General features: G+C 52.6%; 1 protein-coding gene across 3 annotated transcripts in view; it reads right to left on the bottom strand.

Annotated features, from left to right (window-relative positions):
* GUCY2D (guanylate cyclase 2D, retinal) overlaps positions 1-19847 on the bottom strand; it is a 49997-nt gene that overhangs the window by 1717 nt on the left and 28433 nt on the right. Inside the window, exons 2-16 of one of the 3 annotated variants that reach the window (XM_021067848.1) lie at positions 11797-13564; positions 11408-11712; positions 7995-8346; positions 7551-7635; positions 7171-7273; positions 6675-6776; positions 5899-5979; positions 3602-3808; positions 3349-3505; positions 2597-2746; positions 1821-1969; positions 1128-1291; positions 851-1043; positions 433-607; positions 35-133 (exon numbers count right to left, since the gene is read on the bottom strand). In XM_021067848.1, coding sequence (XP_020923507.1) covers positions 35-133; positions 433-607; positions 851-1043; positions 1128-1291; positions 1821-1969; positions 2597-2746; positions 3349-3505; positions 3602-3808; positions 5899-5979; positions 6675-6776; positions 7171-7273; positions 7551-7635; positions 7995-8346; positions 11408-11712; positions 11797-12526 — 3052 coding nt within the window. In that variant the 5' untranslated portion in view covers positions 12527-13564. Of the gene's footprint in view, positions 1-34; positions 134-432; positions 608-850; positions 1044-1127; positions 1292-1820; positions 1970-2596; positions 2747-3348; positions 3506-3601; positions 3809-5898; positions 5980-6674; positions 6777-7170; positions 7274-7550; positions 7636-7994; positions 8347-11407; positions 13565-14193; positions 14320-19847 lie in introns of those variants that run through there. The other 2 variants (XM_021067847.1, XM_021067849.1) reach the window with 2 other exon arrangements.

Raw genomic sequence — 19847 nt, 5'->3', positions numbered from 1 at the left:
GCCCTCTCCCACCCTCCGGCCCCATCGCACTCACGCAGCCCTGTGGACTCCATGCGCGAGGCCGTGTTGACCGTGTCCCCGAACAGGCAGTACCGCGGCATGGTGAGGCCCACCACGCCCGCCACGCACGGGCCTGCGAAGACGCGCGGGGTTGGCCGGCGGGCTGAGCCCGGGCTGAAGCTGGCCTGCTGGCGGCTGGCTGGGTGGCACCTAGGGCTCAGGGGGCTTTAGCACCCCGTAATCTCCACCCGCTCCCCAAAGAGACCCTCTCAAGCGTATACCCTCCCAGCTACCACGGAGTGCCTGGTGCGGAAAGGGGGCTTCCAGACAAGTCCCCCAGCCAGTCCCTGGGTTTGCCTCCCATCCGGGAAACCGGGAGCCCGGCCCTGCCCAGGGAGAGGAGCCGGAGAGGCCGCCAGGGCGAGGAGTTACCCGAGTGCAGGCCGATGCGGATGCGCACGGGCACCTCGGGCATGTGGCGCATGCGGAAGGAGCCCACGGCGCTGAGGATGTCCAGGGCCATGTTGGCGATCTCCGCCGCGTGCCGCTGCCCGTTGCGCTGGGGCAGCCCTGAGGCCACCATGTAGGCGTCCCCAATCGTCTCCACCTGGGGAGAGCCGTCAGTCCTGAGCGCCCCACCCAGGCCACTGTCCCCTGTCAGGAGGCCTAAACTGGGCTCTGAGCAGAGATCCTGGGGCACCTTCCAGCCTGGCGACAGAGATGGGGGCTGGCAGAAGAGATGAGGGCCAGGAGGCCTGGGAAAGAGGACTGTGCCAGGGGCCTGGGCCAAGAGGGCTGGCGGCTGGTGACGGGGGACGCTGAGGAAGGGCTTGCTCCCTACACGCCCCACCTTGTAGACATCATGGGAGCCGATGATGGCATCGAAAAGCGTGTAGAGGTCGTTGAGTAGGTCCACGACTTCGATGGGCTCACTCATGGCTGAGATGGTGGTGAAACCCACAATGTCACTGAAGTACAGTGTCACCTCCTCGAAATACTCAGGCTCCACAGGGGTCCCCATCTTCAGAGCCTCTGCCACAGACCTGGGGATGGCAGGGGGTGAGGTTCCCCGGAGGTCACCCCACCCGGTCTGGCTGGCCGCCTCCCCTCCCCGCATCGGCACCCACGGAGGCAGCATCTGTGTGAGCAGCCGGTCTGTCTTCTGCTTTTCCAGCTCCAGCTCCTCTGTGCGCTCCCCGATCAGGTCCTCCAGGTTGCTGGAGTACTGCTCCAGCATCCGCAGCATCGAGTCGATAATGTTCATCTTCCGGCCCTTGTTGATGCTCTTAAACTAGGAGGGGGAGGAAGCTGGCGGGGCTGCTGAGGACCCGGGCCGCCCTGCCCTCCTCAGGGGGCTCTGCTATGCCTGATCCCCTGCCTCCACCCCTTCCATCTCATGCTCAGCAGGCCCCCGCACCCTGTGCTGGGCGCTGTGTTTCCCATGCTATTAGGAGGCATGTGGGATTTGGGGGTTCCTCGAGGTGAGCTGCTCTGTTAGTAAGTGACAAGGCCCTGGAACCAGCCCAGTCTGTGGACCCCCAGGTTGGGGGTTCGTCTGCCACACTAGGCCAAACGTATGATTTAAATTGGATTAAATATTTCTCCCACCCGGAGCTCCATCTCTCATTCCAGAGGTCTCCATGCCCCCATGCTAACCCTGCCCCCACCAAACCTTTGGTGCTCAGGCCACCCCTTAGGAAGCAGCCTGGAAGGTCAGAGAATCTGGCAGCCTGCCTTGCTGCAGCCCCCATCCCCACCCCAGGGTGCTGGCTTTTTGGGCAAGTGGCCCGCCCAGCCCTTGCCCGATCCCAGCCCCTGACCAGGTCGAAGGTGCGATCCATGGAGGGCCGAAGTTCCGGCTGCTCTGCCCAGCACTTTTTCATCAGCTGGATGCACTCTATGGGCGCCTGGTCCATGGACACCGAGGGCCGGCACAGCGGCGGGGGGCTCTGCACCCTCTTCACCACTTCTGGAGGCGTGAAAGGACCAAGCGAAGGGGTGTGCCAGAACAGAAGCCACCTCTGACTCTGCCCTGGTTGCTGAAGGTCAAGATGAGGGGACTGGCAGGGGGTCCTTTAAACAAGAGCTCAGCAGGTGGGGAAGTTAGTGTGGGAGGTGGCTGCTGCGAGCAACAAGAGGACCCTGAACCCTAGTGGCGGGGGAGGGGGGAACCCCATGGGGGTGGTAAGCGGTGACAGGCAAAGAGACTGCCATTTATTGCAGGTTAGAAAAAGTGCAGGTTAGCGTGACAAGTGGCTTGCTGAGTCCTACGGATAAGCAATATGAACTTGAAATAGATCCGACAGCTCCCTTTCTCCCTGCCCCTCCTCCTGCTGCCTCCCTGGGGTTCCTAAGAACTAGAGAGGAGCCCGCTTTGACCACTGGGAGAGCAGGTTGGGTCTAGGACAGAGGAAACCATTGAGGACGGGCACTGAAAAGCCACCCCTGCCATCCTGATGCTTCCTTCTCCACCGCCTAGACCCGTCAGAGCCCAGCTTTAAGGGAGGCCGGCACGGAGGGAGGCTGGGGATGGCTGGGCCCCGCCTAACAGCAGGATGTCTTTCTAACCCAACCAGCAGGCAAGGGGCAGCCTTACCCTCAGGCGGCAGCTCCAGCATGGCGTAGGGGGGGCTGCGGCACACCACCTCCTGCATGATGATGCTCAGGCTGAACACGTCACCGGCTAGTGTTCCCCGCCGCTCCAGGGCAGGGTCCCGAAGCAGCTCTGGGGCTGTCCATAGCTGGTCTGGGTCGGGGAAGGGGGCATGGACACGCGGAGGGCCATGGGGGCGCTGAGACCAAACTCCCAGCCTTACCAGAAAGCCCCAAGGAGGCGTGGACACGCGGAGGGCCCTTGGGTCGACGGGGACAGACACCCCCCCCCAGAAAGCCCAGGCTCGCACCCGCCCAACCCCCCAGCCTGAGTCCGGCCCTGCTTCCCCTAGTTATTTCCCCCCCCCCGGAGAAACTACCAGAAACCCAAAGCAGGTCTCGGAAGCAGGACCCTCACAAATGGCCCGGACCTTTAGGAAAAGCAGAGCCCGGAGAAGACTCAGACCCTTGGGCACAAGCCCCGCCCTCAGGCAAAGCCCCACTCGGAGGTGACCAGGCTGCAGGAGCAGGAGCTCCGCCCCTCAGGCACAAGCTTCACCCCCTAACAAGTCCCCCCACCCGGCCACAGAGCCCACCCTCCTCGTTTGGGAGATCACGAGAACGTTTCCGCGGCAGGAGTCGTGTCCAGTGGCTGTGGGATGGAGAGAGTGCGAGGGAAGGACGAAAGGGGAGGCCCTTGATATAATGGGCACTCGAGGATGCTCGTTGGCACAGGAGGCGGCCGGGGAATCCTACCCTCGGCGCTGGGAGGCTCCGGTAACACCCTCTGTGCTTCCAGCAGTCGCCCGTGACCGTGGTCGGTGATTTTAAGCACGAACCTCCCGTCCACCACGCAGTTCCGTGATTTCAGCCGCCCGTGGGGCATGCCTCGATGGTGCAGATACCTTATTCCCTGGAAGGGCGGCGGAAGGGGCAGCCTCAGCCCACGAGGTTCCCCTGCCGGCTCCTCCCCCTGCCTCCCACCCGGGCCCCTCCCCCGCACGCACACCTTGATGAGGTCCAGCAGCAGAGAGGACTTGAACATCCAGTCCAGCTTTATGTCTCTCTGGGCGAGGAGGTCTTGGAGGGAGCCGCGGGCACAGTGCTCTGAGACCACGGCCAGCATGCCTTCCCCGGGGGCCGCCGCACCGCCTGTGCTTCCCGCCAGGAAGAGCCCCAGGTAGAGGGCCACGTTCTCGTGCCGGAGCTCCCGGATCTAAGGCAGGTAAAGTTCATAGGCGTTTTCCCTCCCGGGAGCAGTGTGGGGAGGAGGCTGCCATTCGGGTCTGGTTTCGGCTGGAAAGGGCTGTGGGGCACATGGGGGGGCTTCCTCCTACAGGTCACTTCCCTCTCTGGAAAAGCCAACATGTCCAAGGCCACCGTTCAGACACTGGATGTGGTTTACGTCCAAGTTATGAATGAAAAGACAGTCCTGTGCTGTTCATCAGGACCCAATCAGGTTCTTAGTTATTAACCACAAGACTCTGAACTTCCTGGGTCTTAAGGGAAAACGCACAATGAAGGAGAAGCTCCTGGTACCCCCACCCCTCTGATGTAACAGCCTCTTGGGGGAGAACCAGGGAGACACTGCACTGCTTTCAAAAATCACCAGACATCTCAAAAAACTAAAACTAGAACTACCGTATGGTCCAGCAATCCCACTCCTGGGCATCTATCTGAAGAAAACCATAATTCAAAAAGACACATGCGCCCCCATGTTCACTGCAGCACTATTTACAATGGCCAAGACATGAAAGCAACAGAGGAATGCATAAAGAGGAGGTGGTACGTATATACAATGGAATATTCCTCAGCCATAAAAAGGAATGAAATAATGACATTTGCAGCAACATGGTTGGACCTAGAAATTATCATACTAAGTGAAGTTTGTCAAACAGTGAAAGACAAACATATGATATCATTTATAAGTGGACTATAAAAAATGATACAAATGAACATATTTGCAGAACAGAAACTGACTCACAGACTTTGAAAAACTTATGGTTACCAAAGGGTTGGAAGGGGAGGGATGAACTGGTGGTTTGGGGTTGGCGTGTGCACGCTGAGGTATATGGTTATCAGCCAATGGAGACCTGCTATATAGCACAGGGAACTCTACCCAATAGTCTGTGATCATCCATGTGGGAAAAATTTCTGAAAGGAATGGCTGGTGTACATATGTTTGACTGAATCACTTTGTTGTACAGCAGAAATTATCACAACCTTGTAAATCAACTACACTAATAAAACATTTTAAAAAATGAAAAAAAAAATCACCAGAAATGGGAGTTCTCGCGTGGCCTTCAGTTGGTTAGGGATCTCGCACTGTCACTGCAGTGGTCCAGATGACTGCTGTGGCGTGCGTTCGATCCCTGGCCCAGGAATTTCCACATGCCGAAAGCACAGCCAAAAAACCGATCACCAGAAGTGGCTTGTGCCCATGACTCAGCCCAGGGTTGCCTTGCTGGGTTACGTCATTGTGTCAGACACGTCTGAGATCCCCACACTCCCCAAGTTAGGGAAGAAGGACTGAGCAGTCAAGCTGTGGCCCCAGGGGAACCATCAAGGAGGCCACACCCACTGGGCAGGACAGAGGCCCTCACAGTCTGGGAAAACAGCAACCAGCAGGTGACTGGTGCACTTCCTAGCTTTTCTTTGGTCCAGTAAAGCGTTTCTTTTCATCCTGAATGCCAGCTACTAGTGGTGATGGAGTCTGTTAACCCGCACTGGTAGTCCGCTTAAGTCATTCTGCCACCGTGACCAAGAGCTTCTGTGGAGGCATCAGGGAAGGAGGCCGAGCCAAGGCAGTGGGGTGTCAGGCATAAGGGAGGCACTAAGTTTGGAAGGACCAGTATAAGCCAGTTTATAGCCTCCCTGCCAAGTCTCCACCACACTCAGTAGGCATCAACTAGACCATTCTGTGCAAGTAGCTTGACAGAACCAGAAACCCATTTATTTTCTATCATTCACTCAACAAACACTCACTGGGTGTCTCTAATGTTCTCGACACTGTGCTGGGTGCTGGAAATACAATGGAGGGAGCAGGGGGAAGCCCTCACTCAGCTTACAGTCCAGGGAGGCAGGCAGATGAGAAATAAGCAAGCATACACGACAATTGCGAATTATGATCCCCTCAAAGGAAAGAACTAGTGTTATAAGAGGGGCTGATGGGAAACCTGCTTTAGAGGAGAGGGGACCCTTCCCTGCGAGCTCTGGTCTCCCCCACGATGGGCCCGACCTCTGCTCTCAGCTGCAAAGAGGAGGCAAGGACGGAGGAGACGACGGCCACCCACAGCCCGCTCTCACCTTGGAGAAGGCCATCTTGGTGGCTGGGCGGATAGCTATGTGCTGATCCCCCGGGAATTTCTTCAGCCAAACCCAGTCTCCCTAGAGCAGAGATGGGAGCAGTGAACTCAGCTTAAACCCTGTGATGTGGGGAGCCCTTCATGACCTGACCCAGAGGAGCACTTAATCTTATTCCCTCTTCATCAGCTGAGCTCTCTCTCAGCTCTTGAATCCATTCTCATTATCGCCCATCCATCCCACCACCTTCAGATTTGCAGACCCCATAGTTAATGTCCTCATGCCCTTTTGGGACTTTCTTTTTCCCTCTAAGGCTTGCTGTCCCGGAGTCTGATCTGATTTGGGGAGAAACGCTGGACGAGCCTAGATAGAATCCCCCGTCCTGAACAAGACAGTCCTGGAAAAGCCCTTTTTGTGACCGTGAGGTCACATCCCTCTGCCCCAACCTTCGGGTGCCCTCTGGTAACCTGAGGGATTGGTCCCTGAGGGGGAGGCAGGGGATGGCATCAGTGGCCACACCAGGCCACATGCCGGCCCCATCACGCTCCCTACCAGTCAGGCCTCCAGTCTTCAGGCCTGTGACTGGCCTTTGAAGAGCCTTCTCCTGATCATGGCTAAGGGAAAACCCCCCAGCGGGAAGGATGCCCAGATGCTTCCCTTTGAGGAATCCATGAACTCTCCCTAGTTCCCGTTCTGCGCTCCTATCCCCATTTCCTGGCATCTGCAGGATGTGACTTGACTCCAGGAAGAGAACTCAGCCGCCTGGGAGTCCGGCTCACCTCGTAGAGGCCGATGTTGGTGCTATCCGGGTACTGGCTGTGGAGGCTGCGAACGTCTGACATGCTGCGGCCCGCCAGACTTGTTCGACTGCCCTGGGCTACCTGGAGGGCAGAGGTCAGTGCATGGGGTTAAAATATACTGTGAGGTCCAGTCCTGTTGAGGTCAGGCTGAATTCTGGGGATTAAGGGGGCAAGGGACAAAATCCTAATTAGGGAAGGTGATAATGGCATTACTTCCCGAGTACATAACACTTTACAGCTTTCAAAACAAGCATATTCATCTTGTTGGAGGGAGACACGTCCCAGAAAACGGTCAGGAAGGAGCTGTTACCCCCGCTGCACACATGGGGGCGCTGCTCCCCAGAACTCAGACCTGGGACAGAGCTCGGGCAGAAACCAAGCCTTCCCAGGTGGGGGCTGGGGAGAGGACTGGCCCAGGCAGGGGACAAAATACATAGGGGAAGACAGCTGGATCCTGGCTCCCTGCCTCCCCCACCTTTCGAGAACTGCCCCCCTGTGGGTGGAGGAAAGTGATGTCGTCCAGAGTCAGGATGATCTTGTTGGGGCCGGAGACCATTTGGATGTGAAGAAGCCGGTACCTGGAACGGCAAGGAGGTCATCTTCACAAAGGGGGCCAAGGTCCAGGAGAGGAAGCCAGGGGCGACAATGCTGGCTCAGGGGAGGGCAGCCACCGCCAAACCAGACATCCGCTGAGGCTCTGCCAAGCCCTCCACGACTCCTTCCTTCTCCCGATCTCCAAAAAACCCCTCCCTTCTGCTCTTGAGTGGGCCCGGCCTGCCGTCTCTGCTGCACGGTTGCATTTCTGGCAGGCGGAGAGCCAAGCTCATCTCCTGCTTACCTCACTCCCTTACTCACCTAAAATAATGAGCCAGGAAGGCCCCTGCCAGCCCCATCCCAACCACCAGGAGGAAGCCGATAAAGACGAGGCGGGGCTCCACTCCTGGAAGGGCAGTGAGAGGAAGGACGCTGAGGACTGTGGCGGAGGGGAGGCACCCTCTCCTGGGAGGTATGCGATCCTGGCAAATCCTGGAGTCTCCAGGAAAGGGGGATGGGAGTCCGGAACAGGATCTAGGGAAAGGTCATGGGTCCTGCAAAGGGGGAGGGCCTGGGAATGCTAGAAAAGTTCCAAGAGGGTTCTGGGGGGCTCTGCAAGAGAGGGGTCCTGCATAAGCCAGGGGCTCTGAGCACGACTGGAAGGGCCTCCCACGGGATTTACAGGATGAGAGTTCACTCTCTAGCACTGCTTTGTGGAGGGTCTATGGTCACTGTCCCAGTGGGGGTTGGGGTGCTTGTCCTCACCTCCATTGCAGATGATGTCTGGGTCGAACCAACATGAGGGGTCGGGTCCAGGCCCCCGTCCCCCTCTAGGAAAATGCACTGGGGTTCCAGCGGAGCGGAAGAAGCCCTGGGTGGGGTCCAGCACATATGTAGCAAACAGTCGGTCCCCTGCCGCATTCGTGTCCAGTAGCACGAATGAGGGCTCCTCGGTTCCTCCCAGGGTCCCACAGAAGCCGGTGACCTGGGCATCCCGGACATGGCGGGCCACAGCTGCTCCAGACACCCAGCCGCCACCTGCGGCCGCCCGGGCTCGCGCCACGCCCCCGGCCAACAAGAAGACCGAGTCGTAAATGGTGCCGAAGAGTGGGGATACCTGAGAAAAAAGGGAAGGGGGCTCAGAGTTGGGGGTCACAGCCCATAAACAGAGAGGGACCTACTGTCCCGGCCTATCCTCTCACTGGGCCCTTCAAGCCCTCTGTGTACTGACCACTAGCACCTCCAAGCTAGTGGTTCCATACTCCTCTCCATTGGCTGCCTCTTCCTCTCTCCCCATTGGCTCTCTCTCCTTTCTCCCCATTGGGTCCCTCTTCCTCTCTCCCCATTGGCTCTCTCTCCCTTCCTCCCCCATTGGCTCGCTCTTCCTCTCTCTTTAATTGGCTATCCTATTCCGTTTTGCCATTGCTTCCCTCTTGTTTTGGGGTTTTGTTTGTTTGTTTGTTTGTTTTGGTGGTGGTGGTTTTAGTTTTTTTGGCTGCAAGCTGGCATGTGGAAGTCTGGGCCAGAGGTTGAACTTGTGCCACAGCAGTGACCCATGCCAGAGCAGTGACCTGAGCCACAGCAGTGACCACGGTGGATCTTTAAACCACTGAGCCACCAGGGAACTCTTGCCCTTCCCTCTTTTCAGGACTCTTAGGCTCTTCTTATCATTGGTTACTTATAAATCCATCACCCACAGGTCCTCTCTTCCCTCTCCTTTTGTTTGCCCTGCATATATTTTTAGCATCACTACCTACCGTTCACCAAAAGCCTTCTTTCCTGGCTTTTGGTTGGCTTCTCGGCCTACGGCACAGCCACAGCAGTACCAAACCTGAGCCGCATCTGCAACCTACACCACAGCTCACGGCAACGCCAGATCGTTAACCCACTGGGCAAGGCCAGGGATGGAACCTGCATCCATGAGGATGCTAGTCAGATTATTTCCACTGAGCCAGGATGGGAACTCCTCCATTTGTTTGTTTCTTTCTTTCTCTCTTTCTTTCGTCTTTTTAGGGCCATACCTGTGGCATATGGGAGTTCCCAGGCTAGAGGTCGAATTGGAGCTGTAGCTGCCGGCCTACACCACAGCCACAGCAACGCCGGATTCTTAACCCACTGAGCCAGGCCAGGGATCAAACCCGCAGCCTCATGAATTCTAGTCAGGTTCATTACCACTGAGCCACGACAGGAACTCCTGGATTCTATTTTCTATTTATGTTCCTTCTTTTTTTCCCCCTAAGCAACCATCTGATCTCATCAAACTTCTCTATTATTCCCAGTTCCCATCTCTCACAGTTCCAGGCACTGTGTAGAGCACTAGGGATCTACCAGGGTACAAGACCTGATCTCAAGTCCCTATCTAGAAGAATCTTCATCTAGTGAGGGGAGACAACCTAGGATGTTGAGGCAGTGCTATAAGTTAGGGTAGGGGCAATTGAGGGAGCTGAGGAGACAGGAAAGAGGGCCCCCACCCAGGCTGGGGGAGGAGGAGGAAGCCACCAGAAGTGGCTGTCCCTCAGAGGATGTCAGAAATATCTGGGGGACCATAGGGACAGGTGAGAAGGAACAGTACACCCAGAAGCAGAGAGGCAAAAGAGAAGGCCATATCTGGGGAACCCAAAATAGCTCAGTCTAGTTGAAATTCAAGACTGCATCTACCCAGAGTGAGAGAAGCCACTGGGAGGTTTTGAAGAAGTAACACAGATCTGTGAAATTTCTGGAGTCAGATCTAACTGTTGAGTAGAGAAAGGTCTGGGGTAGGTAGGTGCTGAAGCAGGGATCACTTGGGAACTTTTGTTTGGGGATTTGGACCAGAGGTGCTGTGGCCTGAACCAAGCAGTGAGAGTGAAATGGAGAAAGCAGATGGATTCAAATAAACTTTAGGAAGCAAAAGTGACAGGACTTGATGTCTGGATGTTGGGGGAAGGGTTAGAGGAATCAAGGGTGACTCTCAGGGTTCTCACTTGGGCATCGAGGTGAAAGGCTGTGCTACTTAATGAGAACTGAAGAGGATTTTTCCCCATCATTCCCCCCACTCTCCTTCTCCACCCACCGTCCATCCCATCCCATCCCAGTTCCTGACTCTTGTTCTCCTCTTAGTGGCGCTTCCCATCCTTTCTCCCTATTGTCTTCTGAAGATGCTCTTGGTGGAGACTAAGGGCTTTTGTGGGGAAGACTTCAACCCTCCTGGACTCCCAGCCCTCTCCCATGTGCCTCCTTTAAGTAGAGTCTTTGGTGCTTGATTTACTGCCCACTGACATCTAACTTCCCTTTTTTTTTTTTTTCTTTTTAGAGCTGCACCTGCAGCATATGGAGGTTCCCAGGCTAGGGGTCCAATGAGAGATACAGTTGCTGGCCTATACCACAGCACAGCAAAGTGGATCTGAGCTGTGTCTGCGACCTACACCACAGCTCATAGCAACGCTGGATCCTTAAGCCACTGAGCAAGGCCAGGGATCGAATCCGCAACCTCATGGTTCCTTGTCAGATTCCATTTCCACTGTGCCAGGATGGAACTCCTAACTTTCCCTTTTATCTAAGTGGTTTCTCACCCCCGTCTTATCAGTGGGGTGGAGCTAGATGGTCTGAACTAGGATTCTGGGTTCTCAGGGAATCTTGGGTATTAGCTAGTTGTTGGGAATAAGATGTGAATCTATGGTTATAGAAGCCCTTGGCTCCATCTAGGGACCTTTCTGCTTCTCATAAGATGTAAGGCTCTCAAAAAGTTAAGACTTCTAGGCAAAGCCCCAGAGGAAACACCTCTGACCAGGGCATGGAGGCTGAATCTGCATCCTTCCTCCTTCCTGCTCTCTTAAGAACCCCAGCTGTTTACTACAGACCGTCTGGCATGGTGGTGTCGGGAGTGGGTTTACTGTGAAGTAGGTGTTGCAGTGTGGAGTTCGTTAGAGTTTGCTCCTTGGAACTGACCTTGAGAGGTCTCATTGCCTACAGTCTGGAAACAATGACAATACACTGAGATGTCCGGGGCCTCGCACCACCCAGGACGGGTGGAGCTGCGGGTTATTCTCTCCCTGCTGACATCGTCCTGGCTCCCATTGACTGCCTCTCCTCTCACTGCATCGGCTCCCTCCATTTCTCTTCCCATTGCCTCCAGCCTCCTCTCCCCTTTGGCTACTCTCTGCTCTCTTCCCCTCTTCTCTCCTCCCTGGTCCCTCTACCTGCTGCAGATTGAGGTCAGAGGGCAGCTCCTGATGCTCTTGGGCCCTGCGCAGGCTGTCCAGCACGCTGCTTCCCGGCGGACAGCGACGCGTGAGAGTGAGCACCGCATCGTGGGCCCTGCGAAGCTGGGAGCTATTGGCGAGCGCGGCCAGTGCTTCCGGGCCTGGAGACAAGGCGTAATGGAGCGTGTCGAAGGGCAGGAAGACCAGGGACCCATCGGCCAGGCCCAGCTCCTCTGCAGCCTCCAGTAGGCTGCGCTGCTCCTCGCCGCCCAGCAGGACCGAATGCATCACCATGATCACTGCTGCGGACACAGAGACTCCGCTCGGCGCTCTGTCCGCTGCCCGGGGGACAGCAGACCCCCCCCGCATCTTGCAGGGGCGCCTACCTCTGACTCTGGGCCCATCCTGGACCCTCCTCAGGGCTTCCCGGGCTCCAGACAGGTCCGAGGGCTCCATGGAGGTCACCAAGGCAACGGGCAGACCCCGGGCCCTGAGCGCCGTGGACAGTGAGCGTCCCGCCTCCACCCACAGGTCCTGGGGGGCGGTCACCAGCGCCACGTGCGCCCAGCGGAAGGCGCGCAGCAGGGCATAGAGGGCATCCGCCGCGGGCGTCACCGCGGGGGCCGTGGTTCCCGCCGCCCGCGTCCCAGGGCAGCCCCAGGGCACCAACGCGACCCCCGCCTCTTGGGCTAATAGCTCGGCCGGACGGCAGGCCGCGGGGTTCACCGGCCCCACGAGGCCCGAGACGCGGGTGAGCGCGGAAGACACCGCCCCCAGCGAGCCAGGCGTCCGGCACGGCTCGGGCAGCAGCGCGACCTCGAAGCGAGGGCCGCCCTCCAGGGCAGCGTCGCGGTTCAGGCGGGCGGCGGCCAGGCGGGCGGCCAGGTCCGGGCGGGCTCGGGCAAAGATGGGATCGCAGGCCCAGGGCCCCAGCACCCCTACTTTGAAGACGGCGGAGAGGGCAGAGCGTGGCAGGAGCAGCAGCAGCAGCAGCAGCAGCAGGAGCCCCAGCCGAGGCAGGGTCCGGGGAAGGCCGGGCGGAGACGGAGCCCACCACGCGGGGGCGCAGAGCCGGGGGTCCCGAAGCCCACCTTCGAGGAGGGCGCAGGCTGTCATTGCGGGCCTCTGGGAGCATAAACGGAGCAGGAGGAGCGGATGTGACCCCCAGAGCTCTCTTAGGGGTCTCCGCAACCCCCAGCTTCTCAAATCAATTGACCCGCGGCTTGTCTCTGCTTCCACACCCCCTCCGCGGGCTTGGACGACTGTATGGGGTCAGGGGCATGGCCCGGAAGCACCCCCCTGATCCACCCGCTTCGCTCTGCTTCCTTTGTCTGCCCTTCCCCCCTCTCAGAGCCGTCGGGGGTCAGTGGGGACACTCCCGCACCCTTCCATGGTCTGTCTCTGGCAGAAGGGACCTGGAGTCCGTGTGGAGGGGGCTTTGCCACTCACCGGAAAGTCCGGGGCTCGGGCCCAGGGCCGGGGTGAGGGGTCACAGGGCCGATCCTTCTGACGCCCTCCCACAGGTCTCCTTTGCCAGGGCCTGGGGGGGGGTGTGGGAACAGCAGGCCAGAGCCCTTAATCTCCCCAAGCTGATTAGGGTCTCTTAATCAGGCAGGGAGGGGCTGGTGGAGGATGGGGCTCCCTGGTGTGGCATCTGTCCTAGCTTGCAGCCAGCCAGGCAGCTTCTTTCCCCTCCGAGCGTCCCAAGCCCCCCATGGCAAGCCCTACATAAAAGCAGCTGCAGGTCTGCCTTTCAGGCTGCTGCCACACTGCCCTGATCAGCCCGGAAAGTGACAAGATTTGCCCAGGGACACCTGTGAGTGATCAATCCTGGGTCCCATTCGCTCCAATCTTGTTTCCAGTTCTGCCCACCAAGTCCAAGCCCGGTCCCTTGGCTGGCAAAGTCTACACCCAGAGACCAAACCTAAACCAGACTAATACTTGCCTTTCTTCTCTCACCTGCCCACACCTGATTCTCTGACCTCCACTGCTCCATGCCTTGATAACCATCCCTTTGGCCTTGGGAGGGCAGAACCTCAGGAAGTCATGGAAAGAGCTCTGACTCTGGGCAGATCTGAGTTCGAATTCTTCCTCTTTGGCTTTGTGACCTTGGGAAAGTTTCTTAATCTCTCTGAAGGTTATTGTGGAAATTACCTGTCACAATGAATATAATTGCCAGGATGACAAAAAAGGATAAGACAATTTTAAAAAAGAATGTAATGAGATATTTGCCTTAGTATATCAAAATTTATTACAAAGCTATAATAATTAATATGCTGTAATTAATTAAAACGTTGTGCAAGGATAAATAAATAGACCAATTGGACAGAATAGAGAGCACTGAAACAAACCCAGCAAAAATGGAAATTTGGTATATGAAGAAATGGACATTACCTATCAGTGGAGTAAGAATGAGCTATTCCACAAATGGAGCTGATGGGAGGGAGAGGGAGGAGACAGAATTTGATCCCTCTCTCACACTGTATGAAACAAATTCCAGGCTAAAGCCATAGATAACACAATTTAAAAACTTTAAATGAATCATTTTTCAATCATCACGACAAAAAATTCCATCAGACAAAAATCATCCGTGGATGCTAAAGCTAGGGAGAAATTTTGAGGAGCAGGATATTTGCATGTCTTAAGGTGTCTCCCTACGAACTGTTTATGAGTTTGGAAAGGAGGAAAAAAAAAAAACAAACCAGTAATTATAGAGTGGCAAAATCAGACAACTCTTTGACCAGTGTTGGTTAACCAACGAGGGGCGGACAGACACTGTGTACCCGTAGACAGGAGAGTCTGAGAAAGACACGATGCTACATCTACGCACTGCCGCACAGAGGCGCAATATTCATCTACGCGGTGTTCCGGCTAAGAGGGCACGCCATCAATCTCATCACAAGGAAACTGCAGATAAACACAAATGAGAGGCATTCCTTCATGGCACAGCGGGTTAAGGACATGGCAGTTGTTACTGCAGTGGCTCGGGTCACTGCTGTGGCATGGGTTCAATCCCTGGCCCAGGGAACTCCCACATGCCTCAATTGCAGACAAAAAAAAAGGGCAGGGGTGGAGAAGGACTGCATTCTTCGAAAGTGTCAATGTCATAAAAGACAAATAAGGATTTGAGGAAATGTTCTAGATGAAAGGAGGCTAAAAAGACGGGACAATTAAATGCAATACCTGCCTCTAGTTTGGATGGTGTACAGAGGGTTTTTAAAACTGCTATAAAGTTATAGGGTTCATTGGGTTATAAAAATGCTATAAAGTATGTCAACATCAAATTTGTCAAATGACAAAACGGAGATACGAATGGGAGATCTGATAAAGGTATTTTATCAATATAAATTTTGGACTATACTGTAGTTCTGTTAGAGAGTATCCCTATTCGTAGGATATACACATTGAAATATGTACCTGAAAAGCACCATAATGTATGTAACTGCCCTCAAATAGTTCGGAAAAAATATATGTATATATTTTATATCATATATATTACAAATGTATGTTATATAGTTATGTTTGGTAAGTACAAAGTATATATGTTACTTGTCCAATGGTAAATGTGATTAAATGTTAACACTATATGGATAAAGAGTACATGAATGTTCTTTGTACTATTTTAAATTTTACAGCATTTTATAAATTTGAAATTATTTCCAAATATGAATTAATAAACTTTTAGATAAAAAGAAAATGTCTTTATTAATTCAGAGTAGGGAAGACTTTTTTTGGCCCCATCAATGGCATGTGGAAGTTCCCGCCCTGCAGCAGCAACCCAAGTGTCACCCAAGCATCACGGAGAATTCCAGGAGAGAGTTTATTTATTTTTGTTTTGTTTTTTATGGCCTCACCTGTGGCACATGGAGGTTCCCAGGCTTGGGATCGAATTGGAGCTGCAGCTGCCAGCCTACACCTCAGCCACAGCAATGCCAGATCTGAGCTGCATCTGTGACCTACACCACAGCTCACAGCACCACAGGATCCTTAACCCACCGAGCGAGGCCAGGGATCAAACCCATATCCTGATGGATATTAGTTGGGCTCATTACCCTGAGCCACAACAGGAACTTCCAGGAGAGACTTAAAACCCACGAAGTGTAAACCATAAGAGAAAATATTAATAAATTTGAAAATACTAAAATTAAAATTTCTGGCCAAAAAATCATATCACAAAGAGAAAACATGAGCCACTGACAAGAAAAAGATGTTTGCAACATTAATAAAGGGCTAGCTAGCATCGAAATACATATAATATGAAAAAGATAACTCAGTAGAAAAATGGGCATAGGAAATAAACAGGCAAGTCCTAAGAAAGCCTAAGGAAAAACACTCAACCTCACTAATGATCAAAGAAATGCAAAATAAAACAAGATACCATTAAAATCCACCAGATTGCCAAAAATAAGAAAGTGTGACAATATCGTATGGATCTGAGGAAACACAAATTCTACATATTTTTGACGATGGCGCAAATTGTTGGGCTGTTTAGCAATTAACTTAGTAGAGTGGAAGCGATTCCACTGTAGGAATTACTCCAGAGAAACAAACATTTGTAGGTGAAGAGATTTCTATAAGGAATCATTTATTCATTCAAAAAAAAAAAACCACTCACTGAATTTCTACTATTTGCCAGGCATTGTTCTAGGCTCTGAGGATTCAGCAGTGAATAAAGAATGAGGATCTCATGGAGGTGGAACTTTAGTCACTCTACTTAGGCATTTTCTGTATGTTTGAAATATTTGATCATTTAATAATTTTTTTTCTTTTTATGGCCACGCTTGTGGCATATGGAAATTCCCAGGCTAGAAGGTCTGAGCTGCCAGATTTAGCCACAGCTACAGCCACACCAGTTTCAAGCCGCATCTGAGACCTACACCACAGCTCATAGCAATGCAGGATCTTTAACCCACTGAGGGAGGCCAGGGATCATACCCCAATCCTCACAGATACTAGTTGGGTATCTTACCACTGAGCCACACGGGAACTCCCTGAATTTTTTTTTTTTTTTTTTTTGTCTTTTTGTTTTTTTTTTTTTCCTAGGGCGCTCCCGCGGCTTATGGAGGTTCCCAGGCTAGGGGTCCAATTGGAACTGTAGCTGCCAGCCTATGCCAGAGCCACAGCAACGTGGGATCCGAGCCGCATCTGCGACTTACACCACAGCAACGCTGGATCCTTAACCCACTGAGCAAGGGCAGGGATCGAATCCGCAACCTCATGGTTCCTAGTCGGATTCGTTAACCACTGCGCCACGACGGGAACTCCTGAATTTTTTTAATGTTATAAAAAACTATGGATGTGCAAAAATCTGTTCAAATCTCTGTTTTCAGTTCTTTTGGGTATATATCTAGAAGTGGAATTGCTAGATCAGATGATAATTTTGTGTTTAATTTTTTTTGAGAAATTGCCATATTCTTTTCCACAGAGGCCGTACCATTTTATGTAAGCAGAAGTTGGGGGCAGAAGATTTTAAATCCATCCCAGTCCTCAAGCTAAGATTACACAGCCACCTTGCCCTCCCTTCCAGTTATGTTCTCGTCTGCTGCCCCCTAAATTTGTATCCAACCTGTAAAGTATGGAAGCAGAACAGCCCTCTTACATAAAGGCCGGGGCCAGCTCTTAAAGAGGCAGTTGTGCTGGAGTTACCAGGGGGCAGATTTACATTTAAATCCAACTCCTATAAATAACCTCAGCTATAGGTCGAGCGCCCCCCTCTGGTAGATCTTGGTTCTTCTCCTTCTTCAGCGGGAAAGAAAATGTATCTTTTAGTCCCTTCCTCGCCACCCATGACAGAAGGAATTAGAAGCTTGTTTGTGGAGTCATTGCAGCAGTAGACCAAAAAAAAAAAAAAAAAAAAAAAAAAAATCCTTAATTTAAATGAGTCAAAAGGACTTTAAACCAATCTGGCCTGAATCTCACAGTAGCAGACAAGTCCTTGGGGAGTCTTAAGTCTTGAAAAATAATTCCAGTTGAGTTAGAAAAGAACACTGAATCTAAAAAAAATAGAAAGTGAAAACCAGGATTCCATTAAACTGCAGCTGCAATAGTTAAAGAATAGTTAGGAGGGAACATAAAAATACATCATTTTTCCCTATTCAATTAGAAAATAAATTAAAAATCACCATTTTGGGGGGGGGTCTCTTTAAGGCCACGCCCACAGCATATGGAAGTTCCCAGGCTAGGGGTTGGATAGGAGCTGCAGTGGCAGGCCTACACCACAGCAATGTTGGATCCGAGCCCAGTGTGTGACCTCATGCCAACGCCAGATCCTGAACCCACTGAGCCAGGGATGGAACCCACATCCTCATAGATACTAATCTGGTTCCTTACGCTGAGCCATGACGGGAACTCCCCATTTTTGTTCTCTTTGATTATAAAAATAATGCATGTTTCTTGTACAAATGGAAGCATACAAAAATGTGTAAGTAAAAGATAAAGCCCGAAGTTCCCGCCATGGTGCAGAAGGTTAAGGATCCAGCGTTGCTACAGCTGTGGCGCAGGTCACAGCTACAGTTGGATTCAGTCCCTGGCCTGGGAACTTCTGTATGCTGAGGGTGCAGCCACAAAAAATAAAAATAAAATAAAAAATAAAAATCTTGCAATGATAACTGTGGTAAATAGCTTTAAAAACTTCATATAGGAGAAAATCGTTTTATGCACTGCTTTACAGTCAGCTTCTCTCTTTAAAAATTATTTAATATTTTGAAATAAAAGATAACATGTTTACATGTTTAAAAAAAAAAATAGGGAGTTCCCGTCGTGGCGCAGTGGTTAACGAATCTGACTAGGAACCGTGAGGTTGCAGGTTCGGTCCCTGCCCTTGCTCAGTGGGTTAAGGATCTGGCGTTGCTGTGAGCTGTGGTGTAGGTCGCAGACGCGGCTCGATCCTGAGTTGCTGTGGCTCTGGCTTAGGCTGGCAGCTACAGCTTCAATTAGACCCCTAGCCTGGGAACCACCCATATGCCGTGGGAGCGGCCCAAGAAATGGCAAGAAGACAAAAAATAAGTAAATAAATAAAAATAAAATAGGAGTTCCCATTGTGGCCCAGCTGAAACGAATCTGACTAGCACCATGAGGAATAAATTCGATCCTTGGCCTTGTTCAGTGGGTTAGGGATCCAGCATTGCCATGAGCTGTGATGTAGGTCGAAGATGGCTTGGATCCCCCATTGCTGTGGCTGTGGCCCTAAAAAGACAATAAAATAAAATAAAATGACAGTGGAAAGCTCCCTCCACCCTATCCCCTGCATTTCACTTGCCCCAAAGAAGCAATTTTTTTTTTTTTTGGTCTTTTTTTTAGGGCTGCACTCGCAGCATATGGAGGTTCCCAGGCTAGAGGTCCAGTTCGAGCCACAGCTGCTGGCCTGCACCACAGCCACAGCAACACAGGATCCGAGCCGCATCTGTAACCTACACCACAGCTCACAACAACGCTGGATCCTTAAGCCACTGAGCAAGGCCAGGGATTGAACATGCATCTTCATGCATACTAGTCAGATTTGTTTCCACTGAGCCACAGACAGGAACTCCCAAAGAGGCAATTACTGTTGGGATTTTTGTTTATCCTCTGGAGGTCCTTCTATGTACACAAGCAAATAAAAACATACTTTCTTATAGTTCCTTCCCCCCCACTGCCACTCACAACACTGGAAGTTCCCTGGCCAGGAATCCAACCCAAGCCACTGCAGTGACCTGGACCACTGCAGTGACAATGCTGGATACTTAACCAGCTGAGCCCCAGGGAAAGCCTTGTGGTTCCTTTTTTCTCTGTAGAAGGTAACATTGTTCTATACATTTTGCTATTTTAACTATCAGTCTTGGAGGACCTGCCCTTTCATGTTTGATAGCTGATTATAACTGCATAATATTCCATTGAGAGAAACACTGTAACCTGACTAACCATTTAATCTCACTATTACTAGCACTGCTCCAGTAAATAACCCTGTTGAGACCTCGTTCTGCAAGCACAGCTATAGGGCAAATCACAGAATCAAAGGGTCCATGCGCTGTAAATTGGATACGTGTTGCCAAATTGCGCCCCTTGGGGATTATACCAATTTACAAGCAAACAATCCTGTTTTTTTGACCACAGTCTGGATACAGAATGCGATTTAAAATTTTTCCATCTGGAGTTCCCGTTGTGGCTCAGTGGTTAATGAATTCGACTATGAACCATGAGGTTGTGGGTTCCATCGCTGGCCTTGCTCAGTGGGTTAAGGATCCAGCGTTGCCATGAGCTGTGGTGTGGGTCGCAGATGCGGCTCGGATCCCACGTTGCTGTGGCTCTGACATGGGCCGGCGGCTATGGCTCCCATTCGACCCCTAGCCTGGGAACCTCCATATGCCGCAGGAGTGGCCCAAGAAATGGCAAAAAGACACAAAAAAAACCTTTTTTTTCCGATCTGATATTTGAAAAAAATGGCATAGAAATATCTCAA

The sequence above is a fragment of the Sus scrofa genome, chromosome 12 (genome assembly GCF_000003025.6).
Source record: "Sus scrofa isolate TJ Tabasco breed Duroc chromosome 12, Sscrofa11.1, whole genome shotgun sequence".
In the NCBI taxonomy this organism is placed as follows: Eukaryota; Metazoa; Chordata; class Mammalia; order Artiodactyla; family Suidae; genus Sus; species Sus scrofa.
Note: the sequence above shows the minus strand (reverse complement) of the source record. Positions and strands in the feature narration are given on the sequence as shown.